This window comes from Odocoileus virginianus, chromosome 16, assembly GCF_023699985.2.
Source record: "Odocoileus virginianus isolate 20LAN1187 ecotype Illinois chromosome 16, Ovbor_1.2, whole genome shotgun sequence".
NCBI lineage: Eukaryota > Metazoa > Chordata > Mammalia > Artiodactyla > Cervidae > Odocoileus > Odocoileus virginianus.
Window position 1 is genome coordinate 6,271,776 of NC_069689.1, and position 21,161 is coordinate 6,292,936.

A 21,161-nucleotide genomic window follows, 5' to 3' on the forward strand; every position below is an offset into this window, starting at 1 on the left:
ATTGTGGGTAAGGTGAAACTAGCTTTATAAGGTAACTGTGGTATTTTCTTCTTTGTCTCTTGCTCTGAAATTGTTTTAAAACATAGGAATTATCTTTTCATTAAAGGTCAGAGCAAACTCAGCCTGAAATACCATTTTGGACTTTCTAATCTCTTTTATGGTTATTGACCTTTAGGTTTACTTATGGACTAGGTATCATAGCTTGTATTTTGCTAGGAAATTATCTGTGTCCTCTAGATTTTCAAATTTATGGCTCTGGAGTTACCCATATTCTTTTAATCTCTACTATGTATGTGCATGTGTGGTAAGTCTCTTCAGTTGTGTCTGACTCTTTGCAACCCTATGGACTGTGGCCCACCAGGCTCCTCTGTCTATGGGATTCTTCAGGCAAGAATACTGGACTGGGTTGCCATTTCCTCCCTCCAGGGGAATCTTCCTGACCCAGGGATCGAACACACATTTCCTTCATTGGCAGGTGGGTTCTTTACCACTGCACCACCTGGGAAACCCTAACTTTATAGCTTAGGTTTCTTCAAATTTATTTTTTTTATTAATTGCTTTTGAAAATAGGAATTTTAAGTAATTCCTAATGGTATTTCTTGTGGATTTTGTCTGTTAAAAAATTCATCTTGACTTTATTATGTAAAGAAAATGAGATAGGATGCTTGTCCCATGTTCTTCATCATTAGGAACCACACACCAGGTTCTAACCTTGAGCTCCATCTGTGTTCCCTTGTCCAGATCAAGTTCGACAGTGTGGAGGTATGTGTCTGCTGCGAGACCCAGCACCAGGTGTCCGGCTGCAGCAACCTCGGGGAGACGCTGAAACTGAACCCGCTGCGCGAGGACTGCAATGCCGTGCGACTGACCTTGAAGGTGATCCAGGCTTCACTCGCTCTCGCCTCCCACCCCATCGCTGAGATTTCTCCTGGGAAGGTTCTTTTAACTGTGTTCCTTTCAGTTCTTGGTCCCTGCAGCTGGGCACATGCAACAGGGGACATCTTTCTGGAGAGCATTGTAAAGAGTTAGTGAAAGTCTCTCAGTCATGTCCAACTCTGTGCGACCCCATGGATTGTAGCCCACCAGGCTCCTCTGTCCATGGGATTCTTCAACAAGAATACTGGAGTGGGTTGCCGTTTCCTCCTCCAGGGAATCTTCCTGACCCAAGGATCAAACCCAAGTCTCCTACATTGCAGGCAGATTCTTTGCCATCTAGGCCACCAGAGAAGCCCCTTAAACAATTAGAAATTTCCGCTTTAAAGGTTTTGTTTTCTGAATTTTCCATTTTCACCATTTCACTTTCTGCCTCCGACCTCTGTGAAGCACTGCTGAATGGTTGAAAGAGGTTGTCACAAATATTGATATGACATGTGTCACTGCTTTTCCAGCGTTTGATTTTATTAAACTCTAGTTGACTTACACTGTTGTGTTTAATTTCTGCTGTACAGCCAATTGATTTAGTTATAGGTATATTCTTTTTCATATTCTTTTCCATTATGGTTTATCATAGTATATTGAATAGAGCTCCTTGTGCTATACAATAGGACCTTGTTGTTTATCCATCCTATATATAATAGTTTGCATCTGCTAATCCCAAACTTTCCCCCAATCCTTCCCCCTTCCCTTTGGCAACCAACCACAAGTCTGTTTTCTATGTCTGTGAGTCAGTTTCTAGATCACAGATATGTTCATTTGTGCCATATTTTAGATTCCACATATAAGTGATATCATTTGGTATTTGTCTTTCTCTTTCTGACTTACTTAGGATGATCATCTCTAGTTCCATCCATGTTGCTGCAAATGGCATTGTTTTATTGTTTTTTATGGCTGAGCCAACATTTTTGCTATTATACCATCAGAGAACAGATGGGTACTTATTTTGCCTTTTTTAAGATATTTGGAGCCAGAAATGTTACAGTTTCCCATGGCAGTCTATTCTTATGTACAGCATCTGATTTTTCTTTAATGGCATGGAAAATTGTTTATATTATTTCTTTCTTTTTCTCACTACAAGTTTTTCCTGCTCCTGAAAATCAAAATTGGCCACTTATACACGCATCTGAACAATGAACCCAATTCTTCTCCTCTTTTCCCTGAAACTAAACTGCTAAACTTTTTCTGAAAAATAAGTCTACAGCACAAGGAGTCCTTGATGGGTGGTACTATGGTGCATGCGTGCTAAGTTGCTTCAGTCATGTCTGACTCTGCGACCTCACAGACTGTAACCCACCAGGCTCCTCTGTCTATGGGATTTTCCATGCAAGAATACTGGAGTGGGTTGCCATGCCCACTTCCAGGGGATCTTCTCTACCCAGAAATCGAACCTGAGTCTCTTGGCGTCTCTTGCATTGGCAGGCAGGTTCTTTACCACTAGCGCTGCATTATATAATAGGGGCCCTGTAGTATGTGTGTGGGGGGCGCAGTGTGTGAGGGTCTGGAGGCTCTGGAGCACCACCTAACACCTGGTGGGCACAGAGGGCAGTGTCGCTGTCTGGAACAGGGGCCTGTGGTGAGTCCACTGTAGGCAACATTTCAGGTGCCAGAAATGGTGACCAGTCGGTCAGGGGAGCTCTCTGTGAATTCCCATGCTCTGGGAAACTGGCTTACAAAAAGAGCAATGGCCACAGAGAGAGAGGAGGTGCCTGAGGCCTGATGTGGGAGGGACCTGGTCCCCAGCACCCGCCCTGTGTCACACGGAGTGTGGTCCCCGATTCTTCTTCCAGTCTGAAGAGGAATGTCTCTGGAGCCCAGAAGATGATGGCAATGCTGCTTCTCTGGTCCCTCAGATTGTTCTCCGGGGTTTGGAAGCTCTGAAACCCCCTGCTCCCTGGGTCTCTTTGAAGCTCTCCCACCACGTCTAAACCCCAGATCACAGGGAGAATGCCACAGACAGAGGAGCCTGATGGGCTACAGTCCATGGGGTCACAAAGAGTCGGACATGACTAACACTCTCTCTTTCACTTCCTAATAATGTCTAGGCTTTTGGAAGATTAAGTGACAAAATAAATGATAAAAAGATGTTTTGGTAGGTTAATGGTGGTCTTTGCCAAGTCAAACCTAACACAAGATTGTGACATATTTTCTGATCAATATTAACAGAAGTTTTAAAAGGTTACAAAAACTGGAATCATAACTGATGGAATATGACTCATCATGGGTTGATGTTATATCCATCCTAACTATTCTTTGCTATATCCCCAGTTATCATTACAGTTATATTATAATGATGTATTTCTAATTGAAAACAGAGGTAAAGATCTTTTTTTGTTTGTTTGCTTCAAGTACCTGGTTTAATTTATGGAGCTATAGTAAAACAAATTATCCAAAGAAACCTTATCAATGGATAAGGAAATAAAACTTTCCAGGAATCAATCAGTTATTGAGCTGATAAGCTTACTTCTCTTGAAGATTCTTTTCTTTGTCTCTAAGGAAGTTAAAGAAAAAAAAAAAAAAACCCAGCAAGACAATTTCCTAAAAACCTAGGGACCTGAAAAATAGACTGATTGTTTAATCTTGAGTATGCTTTTAACCATACTGAAGAAATAAAAATGCTCCTGAGAATAAGTGAACGTTGATATTTTGTGACAGAGTGTGGAGGCCAACAAGTCTAGAATGGTCAGGGTGGGCAGCAGGCTGGACATCAGGGAAGAGCTGATGCTGCAGTTTACCCACAGGCAGAACCCTTCCTCCTGGTGGGTCAAGCCTTCCAGGTCAAGCCTTCACCTGGATGAATGAGCCCCTCTCCATCACTCAGTGTTTCTCCAGTCCTCAGGCTAGGACAGCCCCCTGCAGTGGAAGCATGGAGTCGTAACCCTGAACCACCAGGGATGTCCTGACAGTGGACATTTTTAAGGTCTAAGGCAATATGCTCGTCAAACACAGCTTCAAGATGCACCCCTCTTCCTCCCAGACCGCTGCCCTGGACCCTCCCCAAGTGGACACCATGAAGCCATTGGCAGGGTATGTGCTGTGATATAGCTGATGAAAGTTATCTTTCTGTTAGCTGGAGGAGTGGGGGGGTGGAGGCTGCAGGGCTTGAGTGCTGGGCCACATGGGTGGGCCCCTCACACGAGGACCCTCCAACCTTTAGCACATTCAGATAAGGACCCACAGCAGGTGGACCCCAGCCCTCTGCCCTCGACTGTGGGATCTTTCGAGGCACCATGTCAGGGTCTGAGAAGAGGAGGATCATGAAGAGGGCCGGCACCACACTGTTTGGTCTGGGATGGTCCCAGGATGAATAATAATAGACCTAATCTTCACTCTACTCCCCAAACAAAACTAGGGGCTTCAGAGGAGCCCCATTGCCTTGAGTGGGGGGCAGAGAGCAGGTTGTGGTTTTGCATACACAACCTGGAGGAGACAGCGCGGAGTCCACTCCCTGAGACCGGAGGTTGTATCTAAAGCATTTAGTTATGTTCAGGGCTCTGAATTAGCACCAATATGCTGCAGGGAAGAGGACATTAAGAGGAAAATATGCAGGATGGGAAATGTTTCAATAATAATTGAATGATGAGGCCGTTTGAAAGAACGTGTAAAACTGGCAGAAGGGAATGTGAAGGTAGAGAATTACTTGTAACAAAGGCCGGAAGTAATCCTGGGGCCATGGGTAGATTCTCTCCCTTGATCGTGGTGGTGGCTATGCAGGTGTGCACATGTGTCAAAACTCATTGGATTCTGTGTTTAAAATATGCTCACTCTGTCATTCGTCTGTCATACGTCAGTACCTCAAGCTGTTAAATGTCCATGTGACAGATGAGTGGTGGGTGAAGAAAGACGTGAAAGCAAGACCAGAAAGATGGAGACAGGCCCGTGCAGGCGTTCAGAGATGCGTTTAGGGATCTGGCTTCATTCAGAAATCAACACACACTGGTTATAGAAGCTCAAGGAAAGGAGGAGATGACCATGGCTGAACTGAGCATAACTGTCTGGAGGGGCTTACTGTCCCCAGGCCCTTGCAGAGAAGCCCAAGATCAGAGGGGTCACAGGACAGAACCTTGACTGAGGGAGCAGCATTCCTGCCAGAGAGACGACTCAGCGGAGGACTGATACCTAACAATGGTCTTTTACACTTGACCCCAGTGTGGTTTTTCTGGGGGCCATCCTTTGTGACCTGCTTTGCACAGTCTTTTTATTTACTTATTTATTTATTATTTTTATTTTTTTGTTGAAGTATAGTTGATTTAGTTGTATGTGTTAGTCACTGAGTTGTGTCCAACCCTTTGCAACCCTATAGACTGTTGCCTGCAAGTCTCCTCTGCCCATGAAATTCTCCAGGCAAGAATACTGGAGTGGATTGTCATTCCCTTCTCCAGGGGATCATCCCAGCCCAGGGATCAAACCTGCGTCTCCTACATTGGCAGGCAGATTCTGCACCACTGAGCCACCAGGGAAGCCTATTATAACAGTACTAGAATGATTAGTCATGCAGTCATCAGCCTGGGCTCACATGCTGTGTCTTTTCAGTGGGCACACCTGCCAGGATGTAAAGAGGGTCCATCTTCCCTTTGACCAAACATCCCATTTCTCTACAAAGGGGTAACATTCTCACAGTGGAAGAGGTACCTTTGCTTCAGTCACATCCTTGCCAAGAGTTCTTGCCATAGATTCTTCTTGACTTGTCTTGTATTGTTAATGTATTGGCCATTATTTTTCTCATCAGTGAATCACCTGTTTTGTCTGTCTTCCTGTTGGGTTCTCTGTTCTAAACAATGACCTTAGTCATAAAAATCTCACACACTCTGGGACTCGTCATTCAGTTTTGTTCGGGATGTCATTTCGTTTCATTTTGGATGTCATTTTTCAGAGACAAGTTTTCAGTTTCAGTGCAGTCAGATTCATTTCCTGTTGGAAGTGTCTTTTCTATATTGCATTTAGAAATACTTTCCCGTCCTGAGGTCAGACAAACTTCCTGGATTTTTTTCCCATAAGTTTTAAAACTTTGCTTTTCATGTTTAGTTCATTTATCCACCTGGGACTTAGTTATGCATGTGGCATGAGATATGACCTAGTTTTGTTTTTCACTGATAGATCATCATCAGCTGTTACAGCTCAGGTTAGTGGTCATTTAGTCATATGGTTATATATTGAGTATCTGTATCTAAAGGCATTTATTTCTGGGGTCTCTTTTCTTCTGTGTTGGTGTATGACTTGACTGAGTGTCAATAGCACATTATATTAAATGCTGTTTCTTTATTAAGCGTGTGTTTGGTAGGATCAGCCCCCTCTTTGTTCTTCTCAAAGTGACCTTGACTCTTCTCTGTCCTTTGTGGACTCTCCCCTGGCTCTGCCTCCCCCTTCCCCATTTCTCTCTCTGTCTTAGACACACAAAGCCATGCATTTGTAACTGCATTGTATTTTAGGTTAGTGTTCTGAGAATGGTCATTTTTGGTGTATCTTTCCATTTATTTATCCTTCTGTTGTGTTTTTCAAGAAAACTGGTATAATTTTTGTTTGATACATTCCGAGATGTCATATAGTTTTGTCCCACTACAGGAAAAGTAGAGTTTTTTGAAGTACATTTTCTGATTTTAAAATGTTTATATAGAGAAATGCATTTACTTCTGTTCATTGATCATGCGTCCAGTTACTGATAACTCCATTTACTCTGACAGTTTGCGCATAGATTGCTTGGGGTTTACTATTTAGTGGGTTACCTTATCTGGGAATAATGGCAGTATGCTTCTTCCTTTCCAGTCTTTACGTTGCTTATTGATTTTTCTTCATTTTCCCTATCTTCCCAAACTGGCAAGGACTCTTCAGCACAGTATTGAATAGGGCTTGAGCCAGACATCTTGTTTTCTTTCTGATTTATTTTACTTTATTTTTATTGAGGTATAGTTTATTTACAATGTTGTGTGATATAAATTACAATGATGTGTACAATGTAGTTTCAAGTGTACAGCAAAGTGACTCAAATTCTTTCAACCACTATAGGTTATTACAAGATGTTGAATAGTTTCCTGTGCTATACATTAGGTCCTTGTTGTTTATGTGTTTTATTTCTTCCTGATTTCAAAGGAAATGTATTCAATAATTAGGGATAATGTTTATTGAAATTTTCTGGGACTAAATAGTATTTTCCAGGTTTAGGGAATCCCATTTTATTACTGTTTTGCTTAGAATTTACCATTAAAGAGTCTTAAACTTTAGCACAAATGCTACATCTATTGAGATGTGTGTATGCTAAAATTTATGTGTATTTATATATTTGTATATACATACACATATGTGTGTGTATAAATACATGCATGCATATTTAATAGATGCAGCATTTGCTAAAATTTTACTCTTTAATATATATTTAATTTAATATATAAATATATATTTATATATTTATATATATACCACAGGCACCACAGGCTTCCAGGTGCAGTGGTAAAGAATTCACCTGCCAATGCAGGAGACTCTAGTTCAACCCCTGGGTCAGGAAGATCCCCTGGAGAAGGAAACAGCAATTCCAGTATTCTTGCCTGGAGAATTCCATGGACAGAGGGACCTAGTGGGCTACAGTCCATGGGGTCAAAAAGAGTCAGACACGACTGAGCCAGCACAAGTTTTATGTTTTATGTGGTTCCAAGGATTCTCTCATTTTCATTATGATTCACTTTTTAATCCCTGAGTCATTCCACCGTGTGTTGTGAATTTGCGGAGGTAGAGAGGGCTTAATCAGTTGTTTTCCTGTCATTCACAGCAAACGTAACTGCACTGTGGTTGGATAATCCCATACTCCTGTGTCTTAGTTTGTTGACCTTTGCTTTGCATCAAATTTGCAAGCAAGTGTTGTTGAAGCCCCATACATCTTGTGATTCCAGGTTCTGGCACACATCTATGAGACATGATGTCATCCCTGTCGTCACTGTCTGCTGGGTGTGTTGGGCCAGGTGTGTGGAAACCTCATGCCCTTGTGCATTTGCCCATTTATATTCCCATTGCTCTGGTTTCCCTTCTCTCTGGCTATCCTCATCTAGATCTTCTTTATAAACTCTTTCTGCTCCAGAATTAGGACCCAGCTCTGGGTTCTCAGGGCTTCTCCTGGTGGCTCAGATGGTTAAGAATCTGCCTGCAATGCAGAGACCTGGGTTCAATCCCTGGGTCAAGAAGATCCCTGAAGAAGGAAATGGCAACCCACTCCAGTATCTTGCCTGGAGAATCCCATGGACAGAGGAGCCTGACGGGCTATAGTCCACAGGGTCGCAAAGAATCCAACATGACTGAATAGCTAACACTTTCACTTCATTTTCTGGGTTCTGATTCAGACTCTCATCTCTCCTGGCTGAGCACACCCTCGCTGGGCAAGTTCAGCTGCCTCCCTGGTGTTGTCCCCACCCCTGCACTGGCCACATCCATGTCCCAGAGTCCAGCCCAGGCCCACGCAGCTCCCTCCACGCAGAGAACCGCAGCCCTCTCAGACTCGATGGACCCCACTGAATTCTTCCTCACTGTTCCCAGCAGTTCCACAGCCCATGCAGCCCGCCCATCTCGGGAATAGCTGCCCCTGCTTAGGCCATGGGGTGGCTGTTTTTTCTCCTTTACTCCCTCCTGTTAGTCACCAAGTCCCCTATCCGTCATATCCTTCTCTGCTTCTCATCGTCACCTGCCTCATTCATGGAAGCCGCCTTGTTGTTATTCAGTCACTCAGTTGTATCCAACTCTGCAACCCCACGGACTGCAGCACACCAGGCTTCCCTCTCCTCCACTATCTCCCAGAGTTTGCTCAAACTCATGGCCATTGAGTTGGTGATGCCACTTGTGGCTCCTCAATCCAAATATTTATGTGTTTAAAACTCTAAAAAGTTTCTGTGTGCCTTCATTTATCTTTGAACAGACCCTCAAAGGCATTTAAGGAACACTGTCTAGTCTGGGCACATGAGGAAATGTTTTAATATAAGTTAAGTGCAGATTGGAAATGTTACTTCTTATTATAAATAGTACCCCAGTCCCTAGGTGGCTAAAGGCTAATAAGATCATTTAAATTACTTCTGTGTGTATTTCCTGAGTGCCTCTTCCTTCTTTTTGGCTTCATTCATTATATTCCTGAGCTTTAATCAAACTACTGTCACTCAAACAAGTGGACAGAACCTTCCAGAGGCAGAGCCATAGCAGAGCAGTAAAAGGTGCGTGGACGTCAGAATTTTTCTCTCGCCTCAGTTGAACGGTAGGTGCAATGATATAAAATTTGTTTAGGCCAGGGAAGGGCATTCTGGAGTGGACATCCAGTCATTTCTGTGGCTGTGTTCCTTAAGCATTTGTGGACGAGGCCTTAAACCCTTTACTGAATTCATCCTCCAGTGTTTGTGAGCAGATGAAAGTCCCCAGGTGACTGGCCATCCGTCATGGGATCGTAGATGGTGTTTATTGAACCTCACTGTGTACTGAGCCTTGCTCTGAGCCCTTCATGTTTGTGAACTAATTTCACCTTCACAGCCCTGAGATAGCTGGGTATTGCTATTCCATTTATTTATTTATTTAGACTGTGCTGTGTCTTCATTTCTGTGCGGGTTTTTCTCTAGTTGCAGTGAGTAGGGGCTACTCTCTAGTTGTGGAGCTCAGACTTCTCACTGCAGTAGCTTCTCTTGTAGAACACAGGCTATAGGGTGTAGAGGCTTCAGTAGTTGCGGCTTCCAGGCCCTAGAACACAGGCTCAGTAGTTGTGGCGAAGGGTTTAGTTGCCCCCATGGCATGTGGAATCTTCCTGAATTAGGGATCAAGCCTATGTTTCCTGCATTGGCAGGTGGATTCTTTACCACTGAGCAATCAGGGAAGTCCTGTTATTCCATTTTACAGATGAGGACACTGAGGCACATTGAAATGAGACAGCTTCCCAAAGTCACACAGGTCATTACAGTGGATCAGAGATTCTTGGCCAGCTCCCACTACCATCTGCAGTGGACACATAGGCATGCTACCCAGGACCATGGCTTGCCACAGGACCGTGGATGCACACACTCAGAACAAGCTGAAGTCCAGTGAGAAAACAGTTATTAATACCTTCTGAATCACCAGAATTAAACTATGTTCACTCTAATTTATGTTCAGTTTGTTTCAAAAAAAAATTCTTAGAAAATAGATAAACCAACAATTTGTTGTTTGGTCGCTAAGTTGTGTCCAACTCCTTGCAACCCCATGAACTGCAGCAGGCCAGGCTTCCTTATCCTCCCTTATCTCCCCGAGTTTGCTCAAACTCATGCCCACTGAGTAAGTGATGCCATCCAACCATCTCACCCTCTGTCGTCCCCTTCTCCTCCTCCCCTCAATCTTTCCCAGCATCAGGGTCTTTTCCAGTGAGTTAGCCCTTCACATCATGTGGCCAAAGTATTGGAGCTTCGACATCAGTCCTAATGAATGTAATCAATTGTGTGCTGTGTCACCTCAGCTCTGCTATGTCACCTCAGTCGTGTCTGACTCTTTGTGACCCCACGGCCTGTAGCCCACCAAGCTCCTCTGTCCACGGGATTTTCCAGGCAAGAATACTGCAGAGGGTTGTGATTTCCTACTCCAGGGGATCTTCCAGACCCAGGGATTGAACCCACGTCTATTAAGTCTCCTGCATTGGCAGGCGAGCTTTTTGTTTTTGTTTTAACTAGTAGCACCACCTGGAGAAGGAAATGGCAACCCACTCCAGTATCCTTGCCTGGAAAACCACATGGACAGAGGAGCCTGGTGGGCTACAGTCCGTGGGGTCACAAAGAGTTGGACAGGACTTAGCAACTAAACAACAGCAACAGTGGCATGGATGGTTTTGCCATGAACAAGAATAAAGACTCCTGGTTCCTGTGATCCTCCTTACTCCACCTCACCCTTCCCACCCCTTTCCTCCACTGGCCCTCCAGTAAAGTCCTGCAGGGATGAACTATTGATGCCTGGAACAACTTGGATGAATCTTGAGGGAATCAGTTCAGTTCAGTCAGTCAGTTGTGTCCGACTCTTTGCAACCCCATGAACCACAGCACGCCAGGCCTCCCTGTCCATCACCAACTCCCAGAGTCCACCCAAACCCATGTCCATTAAGTTGGTGACGCCATCGAACCATCTCATCCTCTGTCGTCCCCTTCTCCTCCTGCCCTCAATCTTTCCCAGAATCGGGGTCTTTTCAAATGAGTCAGCTCTTCGCATCAGGTGGCCAAAGTATTGGAGCTTCAGCTTCAACATCAGTCCTTCCAATGAACACCCAGGACTGATCTCCTTTAGGATGGACTGGTTGGATCTCCTTACATTCCAAGGGACTCTCAAGAGTCTTCTCCAACACCACAGTTCAAAATCATCAATTCTTCAGCTCTCAGCTTTCTTCACAGTCCAACTCTCACATCCATACATGACTACTGGAAAAACCATAGCCTTGACTAGACGGACCTTTATTGACAAAGTATTGTCTCTGCTTTTTAATATGCTGTCTAGGTTGGTCATAACTTTCCTTCCAAGGAGTAAGCGTCTTTTAATTTCATGGCTGCAATCACCATCTGCAGTGATTTTGGAGTCCCCCAAAATAAAATCAGCCACTGTTTCCACTGTTTCCCCATCTATTTGCCATGAAGTGATGGGACCGAATGCCATGATCTTCGTTTTCTGAATGTTGAGCTTTAAGCCAACTTTTTCACTCTCCTCTTTCACTTTCATCAAGAGGCTCTTTAGTTCTTCTTCACTTTCTGCCATAAGAGTGATGTCATCTGCATTTCTGAGGTTATTGATATTTCTCCCAGCAATCTTGATTCCAGCTTGTGCTTCCACCAGCCCAGCGTTTCTCATGATGTACTCTGCATATAAGTTAAATAAGCAGGGTGACAATATACAGCCTTGACATACTCCTTTTCCTATATGGAACCAGTCTATAACTACCTAATAATTATCAAAATTGTAAAATATATCATTTAGTATCTAATTTGATCAACCATGTGGGAGAGTACACAAATGTGTCTATAAAAGGCCAGTTTTGATGGAAAAAAAGAAAGCCCCTCAAAACAGTTGGCCACCCTTGTCCTGGACCTCAACGGTGGTGCTGAGGATCCTGCTGTCTGCATTGCCAAGACAATGCTGACGCCCTCTGCATCTTTTCCCACAGGAACTCCTCTTCAGTGTGTGTGCCCTCAACGTCCTATCCACCATTGTGTGTGCACTGGCCACAGCCATGTGCTGCATGCAGATGGTCTCCGCTGATGTCCTGCAGATGGTAAGTGGCCCCCTGCCTCTCCCCCTCGCCCCAGCACACTCAAAATGGTGGGCTCTGGTCCCCTTCCCCAACCAGTTTGAGAGCAATGCAGCATGGACACTGCTGGCTTCCCACCAGGACAATGAGCCCTGACAGTGCATGGGGCCTAGAGATCCTTGAAGTCCCTCCATGCTGCCCTCTGGAAGACAGAAACCCACACATTTGATGCCACTGATATATTTATTTAGGTGCAGTTGGAGCTCCTTGCTGATGGCGTCCAGCTACTGTTACATGCCTCTAGGGAGCCCCAGGTTTGTGCCCCTGACTAACTGTGGTAACTGTCCTGTAACCCGAGACATCCTCCCAAGCTACACAACTCTCTCCAGGCTTCAGAATTCATTTTTTTTTAAATTATCTTTTTATTTATTTGGCTGTTCCAGATCTTAGTTGCAGCTTGTGGGATCTTTGATCTTCTTTGTGGGATCTTTAGTTGCAGCATGCAAATCCTTAGTTACATCATGTGGGATCTAATTTCCTGACCAGGGATTGAACCCAGGCCCCTGCATTGGAGGTGCAGAGTCTCAGCCACTGGACTGCCAGGGAAGTCCCCCAGAATTCACTTGTAATAAAGCAGGATTGTTAGAATATGAGCTCTTCTCAAATTGAAAAACTGCTCCACTGTGCCTTGCACACTTGCTCATTAACCCTCAGCTCGTAATCCAGCAGCAGGTCACTGGTCGGCTATCATTGGCGCCTCCAGCCAGGGTCTTAGAGATGAAGAAGTGCTGGTCCCCAGGGGAGGGATGAGGCCAAGAATGGAGGTCACATGCTGATTAATACACAATCAGTAATAGTGACGGCTGTTCGTTATTTATGTGAATGGAACATGACCCACTGCTCAGTACGTTACCACTAAAGTCAGCAAGTCAAGAGGAGGTGATGAGAAGATGCTGTTCTTCACGCTAAGGGTAGGAACCCTCCCTCCCTGCTCCCCTGGGCCCCTCTAGGCCCTTCCCTGCCTCCTCCCCAATGTTTCAAGCCTTACAAAATAAAAGGCAAGGAGTTCTTGTAGGAGCCTGCGTGTTTTGTTCTTCCCCACCCAGCCTGTAGCAATTCATCAGTTCATGACGCAGGGGCAAGAGAGCATCATTACCAAGGTGTTAAAAATTCGTCTGCTCTAATCACGTGCGGCCTGTTCTTCCCCGTGTACCTCCACACAGCTGTCACAGCCTGCCGACCTCTCCGAGAGGCAGCAGTTTTCCAAAAGACATATAATTAAGCATCTCTTCAGCAGCGATGAACTCCTGGCCTCACTCACTGAGCCCTCATGTAGACATTTCTCTCCGGTATGTTGTGTGAAGGAAGGTTAAGTGCCATGGGGGTCCACTCACCTCAGCAGATTTTCCTGTCAATCTGGAAATATCACTCCAATCAAACTAACGGAACTGCAGGGCTGGAAACAATGAAAGTTTGCATTTCCTAGTTTTCAGAATTAAAATAGAAATTACCAACCAAATAAGAAAGTCTGTCATAGCTGTAACAGCATGCACACTGGATTGTAACATACAGGGTCATTGTCATTCCTCACGGGGGGATGTGAGCCACCCATGTATATTACCCTATAACTTGATCCTATAACCTGAAACAATCATCGCCATCCAGCTAAGTCAATAGAGAGAGAGGCGTTTGAATATCTGCATTAGTCCCTAAGATGGAAGTCATGTCAGTTATTTGGCCATCTCTCTGAGATGCTACTTGTTTTTTATTTGGGTCCTGTCTCTGCCTTTGCAAATGGTTCTCCCCTTGTACATACAGATGTCCTGGGTCTGAGGTCAGCCGGATCTGGGTCTGGTCCCCCGGCTTCACCTGCAGACCTCCCTCAACCTCAGTTTCCTCACTCTGGAAAGGGCACTGATTGGATAACTAGAATGTGTCTCGAGTCTTAAATGCATGGAGGGAATGTGTCCCACTTTGCTATCAGGACCTAGCAGCCATGACTGTGAAGGCAATTGTCCCCGATGTACTTTATCAACCAGAAGTATAGTAGGGTTGCACTTACGACAGCTGCCACCAGAGCCCCTGTATGCCTCCTGGCCAAGTACTGGGCAGGTAAGTTTGCTCCAAAGTCTTGGCTTGGAAACAGAAATCCTTGACTCTCCTGCTGGTGAGTCCTTCTCCTTCTGTGACCGTGGGCAATGGAACAGACTAGGCGCTGCTCTCCTTGGAAGGCCCACTACACCGCTGACCTGCAGAGCCACCAGGGAGCCTATGACCATGGTGCCTATGGGACCAGTGCCTGACCTTGGGCACAGCACTGCCTGTTGGGCCCACTTTTCTCTGCTCTAAATGAGATCATTTACATCCTACCATCCTCACAGGGCCACTGAGAGGATAAATCAGATCACATGTGTCAGGGGGCTTTGAAAAAGCTTAGTGGCAACGTTGCCAGTTGGCTGGACCACGTGGGTCACGGCTCAGCCAGGCTGGTCACACGGGTTGCATCCTCTGAGAAGTGGGGCAGCCTGAGGGGGTCACAGTTACATCCTGACTGATGGAGGTGAGACTCCGTTATTCTTGAGGATGCCTCAGAAGCTCTTCTCAATTTTTGTAAATGTTTCCCACTGCCCCCTCCACAGCTTTATTGGGGTATAATTGACTGTAATTTTCTTACTTCATTTTGTCAGATCTTTTAGTTAAAGAAGTAACAGGATCATTGAAACAAGGAAAATATAGAGATAGATGAAGAAAAAGTTGACCATTTCCTTAAACCCACTGTATCCTCCTGAGTAAGCTTTGCAGTGAATCTTCCATTTCTTTCTTTACTCCTTAGGACTTAAACATATGAGCTTCCCTGGTGGCTCAGCGATAAAGAATCTGCCTGCTGGTGCAGGAGATGCAAGAGATGTGGGTTCAGTCCCTGGATAAGGAAGATCCTCTGCAGGAGGAAATGGCAACCCACTCCAGTATTCTTGCCTGGGAAATCCTATAGACAGAGCAACCTGGTAGACTACTGTCCATGGTGTCACAAAGAGTCAGACAGGACTTAGCAACTAAACAACATAAAACAATACATGATTATTCTCTCTCCCTTCTTTTTTCCTTCCTCCCTCCTCTCTTCCATTTCTCTTTTCTTTCCTTTATTCCTCCATTTAATCCCTGTATTTTTGCCTGAACTGGCTCACACAATGTATATTACTCTGTGACTTGATCTTTCAACCTGAAACAATCACGGCCATCCAGCTAAGTCAATAGAGAGAGAGGTATTTGAATATATGCTTTGGTCCCTGAGATGGAAGTCACATCAGTTATTCGGCCATTTCTCTGAATTGCTGCTCATTTTTTATTTAGCTTCTGCCACTGCCTCTGCAAATGTTTCTCCTTGTATATACAGTTACAACTCTCTGGACCAACCTGCACTGAACCACCTGACCAGCCAGCGTGGCTCTCCATCCTGCCTGGAAGATGCACTGCCCGCTGCCCAGGGTACCTTCTTCTTCCCCACCCACTCCCCTGCAGCCTCTGCAGTTCACCCACTCACCATTTCTGCTCCCAGCAGTTGGGTCCTCTGCTTTCCTAGGGGCGGTTGTTTAGTTCAGTTCAGTTACTCAGTTGTGTCTGACTCTTCGCGACCCCATTAACCACAGCACGCCAGGCCTCTCTGTCCATCACCAACTCCCGGAGTCTACCCAAACCAATGTCCATTGAGTCGGTGATGCCATCCAACCATCTCATCCTCTGTCGTCCCCTTCTCCTCCTGCCCTCAATCTTTCCCAGAATCGGGGTCTTTTCAAATGAGTCAGCTCTTTGCATCAGGTGGCCAAAGTATTGGAGTTTCAGCTTCAACATCAGTCCTTCCAATGATCACCCAGGACAGATCTCCTTTAGGATGGACTGGTTGGATCTCCTTGCAGTCCAAGGGACTCTCAAGAGTCTACTCCAACACCACAGTTCAAAATCATCAATTCTTTGGTGCTCAGCGTTCTTCATAGTCCAACTCTCACATCCATATATGACCACTGGAAAAACCATAGCCTTGACTAGATGGACCTTTGTTTACAAAGTAATGTCTCTGATTTTTAATATACTGTCTAGGTTGGTCATAACTTTCCTTCCAAGGAGTAATCGTCTTTTATGGCTGCAAGTTCATGGCTGCAATCACCATCTGCAGTGATTTTGGAGCCCAGAAAAATATAGTCAGCCACAGTTGTATCTATCCCCAAACCAGTTTATACCAGGGGTATGTGAATTGTAAGTGCATATTCTACCACTGTGTGAACCAAAAAAATATGAGTGCAAAAAGAGAATTATTTCTATTACAATAAAATTGAGTGCTCTTGAAAGATTCTCAAAAGATTTTCTAGTAAGCTGTTTTCCTCTGCGCTTGCTTTATTGCCAGCCACCCAGCCTCAGGGACATCGTCTGCTTTTACACGCATCTCCATTTGGCACCAGCTTGTTAACTTCGTCTTTTGGTACTATCATTTATGTAAAAGAGGGTCACTAGATATATTGCCATTAGTTTAAATGTAGGTCAGACAACTCTAGGGGGTTGGGATAAAAACTAAAAGAAAAAGTCTAGGGGTTGTCTGTACACACACTGCTACCCAAGTACGTTTAAGTTCTGGCTCTGCTGTAAACACAGACCTAGAAAGTTAAAGAATGTTTTACAGGTGTATTTTATGCAGGAAAAGCCATGGGGCACTCCCGTCAACAGACTGTGACTCACAACAAAGGCCTTATCCCAGGTGGAAGGAGCCCGCAATTTTATTCTTATTTCTGTGGATCAGCATTTTGGAATAATTAATAATTTGGGGAGAATTCATATAATGAAGACATGTCTACATGAGATGCAAATTGTTATGCCTATGGTCAGAATTTATCTAACTTAATTCCTATAATACATTTGAAAATAGTGGACCATTATTTCCAAAAGACCATCTGATGATAAAATTCCATTTATTGATATAGTTTCATGAAGAAAGCATTTACCTCCACAGGCCTATAATTGCATGTTTTTAGTTTTATTTCCTACGTGTAATCTCAGTTTTCCATTTTTGCAGTAAGCTGTTTTCCTCCCCATTATTTTATTGCCTGCCACCCAGCCTTAGTGACATCGTCTGCTATTACAGGCATCTCCCTTCAGCACCAGCTTGTTAGCATTGTCCTTTGTTGCTGTCATTTATGTTCTCCACTTGTCCTGTGCCTTGCTGAAGTGGCGCTGCTTCATATGTGGCAGGCAGAGTACCATGCCTTCACAAACGTGGTGCAGTGGGCTTGCCCACGGAGCTAGGAAGGGGTGCTGGCTGGATACAGAGGGATAGAGTGCCCCCTAGGAGCTCCCAGATCAGTCAAATTCACCTGCATCTTCTACCCATCCGGCCCTCCTCAGACCCACAGTGACTCTCCTTGAGGTCTGGGTTCACCACAAAGGTCTTCAGGTCCTAGGTGTTACCTAGCTATCAGATGAGGATCGATGGGTGTCTGCTTGACCTAAAAAGCCAGTTACAGCAGACTTACGTAAAAATGATGCACTTATACCACGAACATTGTATTTTGACTTTAAAAATGCAAATGAGCATTTTGTCGCCCTGTCTTGGTATGGCGCCATGCTCTTCATTTTGGCTATAGGTCTCTTTGGTGTATCAGGTTATTCGTGGAAATCACACCCTCTGTGATTTCCAGATTTAGTTCCTTTCATCTGGACTCAGCCGTGTGAAGCCATCTGCATGGATGTTTTATGAGCCTGACAACCTCTTGGCCAAGACCCACCTTGGCAGCAGTTTCTGCTTAGCTATGAAGTCTTTTCCAAAGCCTCCAACTCAGTTTTCACAGAACAAGCAAGTTTTCTTGTCTGCATTCATATTTCATGGTAAATTACAGTAGTAACTAAAACTGGCCTGAACCTGTTTGAGGAGGCGTCCCTGCTCACCTGAGGGAGGGGTAGAAGGACCAGAGAGCAGCAGGATGCCTGGAGGACTGTCACTCCTAGGTCCAGAGTGCAGGGAGGGAGAGCTCCAGCTTACTAACAAGAGGTCCATTCAGAAGCCTTTTCCATGGCAATAATCCTGCTCTTTCTACCAAGGTTATGCGTGCATGCTAACTTGCTTCATTTCTGTCCAACTCTATGCGGCCCTATGGACTGCAGCCTTCCAGGCTCCTCTGTCCATGGGATTCTCCAGGCAAGAATAGTGGAGTGAGTTGCCATGCCCTCCTCCAGGGGATCTTCCCAACCCAAGGATCAAACCCACATCTCTTCTGTCTCCTGCATTGGGAGGTGGGATCTTTACTACTAGCGCCACCTGGGAAGCATGTGCCTAACATGGGTCCTTCCCCCAGAGCATACCCATGAGAAGTATGGGTTTCTCTCCAGCAGAGACTAAAATGCAAAATCCTCTTTGGAGGATGATGAGAGCTGGTCAGTGCTGCCCACGCCAGGTATGTGAACACCTCAGACAGGTACCAACCTCACACTGCTCACCAGGCACAGGTACCCCTTTGTCATCACACGGACCACCCAAGGCTTGTACAGGTGTCCCAGGGCAAGCAGAATCACATGGGAAAGAAGTGATTCTTCAGGGCCCGTTTCCTCCCCAGCATACTCAGCTGCAGGCTCAGCTCCACACCTGGCCATCACCCTGCAGACTTGGGGCCACAGAGGAAGTGGTGGGCAGCGAGCATTTCTGCACATCCTGAGGATGACTGGGAGGTTGAGGGTGAGAAAAGACAGGATCCAGGGAGAGAGAACAGACCTTGTTTGGTATTTGGGGTTGGTTCAAAGGGCAGATGGAGGATTAGGGGGTACCCATGGGTTAGTGGGTAAGGAGGCTGGAAACCTGTCGGGATTCAGGGAACAGGGGCGCGTAAAAGAGTTTTAAAGGGGGGTAACCTCATCTCATTGGATTAAACGTAACTTTTTAAAGTAGAACAAGAGGAAGAAAACCAAGGCAGTGAAGTGAGTTAGCCGCTCTTGAAAGAAGATAACCTGGGGGCTGCCTGGAGGTGGCAGCCAGGAGGTATTGTTCACCTGTGAAGTGGATGCTCATAGAGCATCTGCTGAGCCTGGGGTACCAGGCGAGGCTAAGAGATAAGACACAGACTGGACCCAGGGCCAGGGAGGGAAAAAGACTTGCCCTTGGGATTTCATCACAGCTCCTACAGGGATCTGGTTACTTCCCAGGGGTGAACAACAGAGGACAGAGGGGAGGAGGAGCAAGAGCAGTCTGAGGAAGCCCTATTCCCTGACTGCTTCTTTGTCTGACTCCCTCTCACGCCCCTGTGGGTAGAACCTAACAGGACATCAGCTGCTGGGGAGACCGTGGTGTGCAGCTGTCCACCCGCCTGTCTCAGAGCAAAGTCCAGGGCCAGTGACCTCAGGCTCCCAGACAGATGCTGCCTTGGCAGACAGATTTGAGGGGTGTTGGGGAGATGTCGGGGTGACTCATGGGATTCCCACCACGGAGGCCGAGGAGTCGGGTGACTGCTGCTAAGTCTGAGATGCTTCCTTGAAGACAGGGCAACACCCCCTGGAAAAGCCATCTGGACTTTAGGGCAGAAATGGAGACCTCTGTTTAACCTTTAAAAAGCCTCCCTTGCATGACCACATTGACTCCTTTAAACCTGCTAATAGGATCACCTGGCCCTCTTTACCTCTCTCATTCGTGGTGGAATTGGACCTTCCACGGGAAAGCACTTTGCCTTTTGCGTTTCATGCTTGAGGGTGTTGTTGATTTCTCTAATTCCTGAGCCTTCACCCCATGAGACCCCCAGGACCCATGGCCTCATCCTGACTGCTCAGCCTCGTGCAGTGGCAGTGGGGCAAGTGGCTTTCCAAAGTCAGGGCTGGCAGACACATCCGCACTGCCCTTGGCCATGGAAGCACCTCTGTCTCAGATGATTAAACGCACAAGCCTCGGCTCACACTGGCTGGAGGGGCATTGACCAGGCTCTGTGTGTGGAGAAGGCAGGAGCCACATACAGCCTAAATTAGTGGCAGAGATATGAGTGAAGTCTCCCCGACTGTGCTTTGCCTCAGAAGACACATGTCTGTAATAGCAGTGGAATGGAGCGCAATGAGGCTCCAGAGGGAAGGGGATCCTCACAGGGCCATTGTTTCACGTGTGTATTTAGCCAGTTCCCTTGAGTAAATAATCAGCCTGCATTGTGGGTTGATCCCTGGGTCAGGAATATTCCCTTGGATAAGGAGATGGCTACACACTCCAGTATTCTTGCCTGGAGAATTCCATGGACAGAGGAGCCTGGCAGGCTACAGTCCATGGGGTTACAAAGAGTTGAATACAACTGAACAACTAACACTGTTTGACAGGTTGAAGTCCCTGAGTTCCAACTGTGTCATTAAAGCTTGGGTGCAATTAGCTTCATGAGACACAAGCCACGCCGGCCGACCAATCACTCAGAACCTCTCTGTCTTCCAGTTCCTTCCACAAAGGGCACCTTCTGCCAGCCCGGCCTGCCTGACCCCCCATGGTACCGTGCTCCACCAGACCTTGGATTTCGATGAGTTCGTGCCCCCGCTGCCCCCTCCGCCCTATTACCCTCCAGAGTACACCTGCACACCCACTGCTGAGGCCCACAGGTGGGTGTCTCTGGGGACACCTCCCTAAGGGATGCTGGGGCCCAAGAATGGGAAGCTGTCTGGGGATGGGGGAGGCATGAGATGCTTCTTGTCCATGCAGGTGAGCAGAGGGGAGGCGGATGAAGGCCTGAATGTTGATCCTGACAGCAGAGCCCCGGTCGGGGTGGTGGTGGAGTGGGATGCTTAGAGCCCCGTCTGCTTCCTCTGGCCTCACTACAGGGTATCCAAGGGGAAACCCAGGCAGGACTAGTCCTATTCCACTCTCAGAAAACACAGTACAGCTCTCAGGTTGGACATGCATGAATGCTCAGTCGTGTCCGACTGTTTGTGACCCCCATGGACTATAGCCCACCAGGCTCCTCTGTCCATGGGATTCTCCAGGCAGAAATACTAGAGTGGGTTGCCTATTTCCTGTCAGGTTACA

General features: G+C 46.0%; 1 protein-coding gene across 3 annotated transcripts in view; it reads left to right on the top strand.

The window, feature by feature from the left end:
* ENTREP2 (endosomal transmembrane epsin interactor 2) overlaps positions 1–21,161 on the top strand; it is a 240,305-nt gene that overhangs the window by 201,944 nt on the left and 17,200 nt on the right. Inside the window, exons 4-6 of one of the 3 annotated variants that reach the window (XM_020873342.2) lie at positions 742–876; positions 12,059–12,166; positions 20,577–20,737. In XM_020873342.2, coding sequence (XP_020729001.2) covers positions 742–876; positions 12,059–12,166; positions 20,577–20,737 — 404 coding nt within the window. The remainder of the gene's footprint in view (positions 1–741; positions 877–12,058; positions 12,167–20,576; positions 20,738–21,161) is intronic. The other 2 variants (XM_070477674.1, XM_070477673.1) reach the window with 2 other exon arrangements.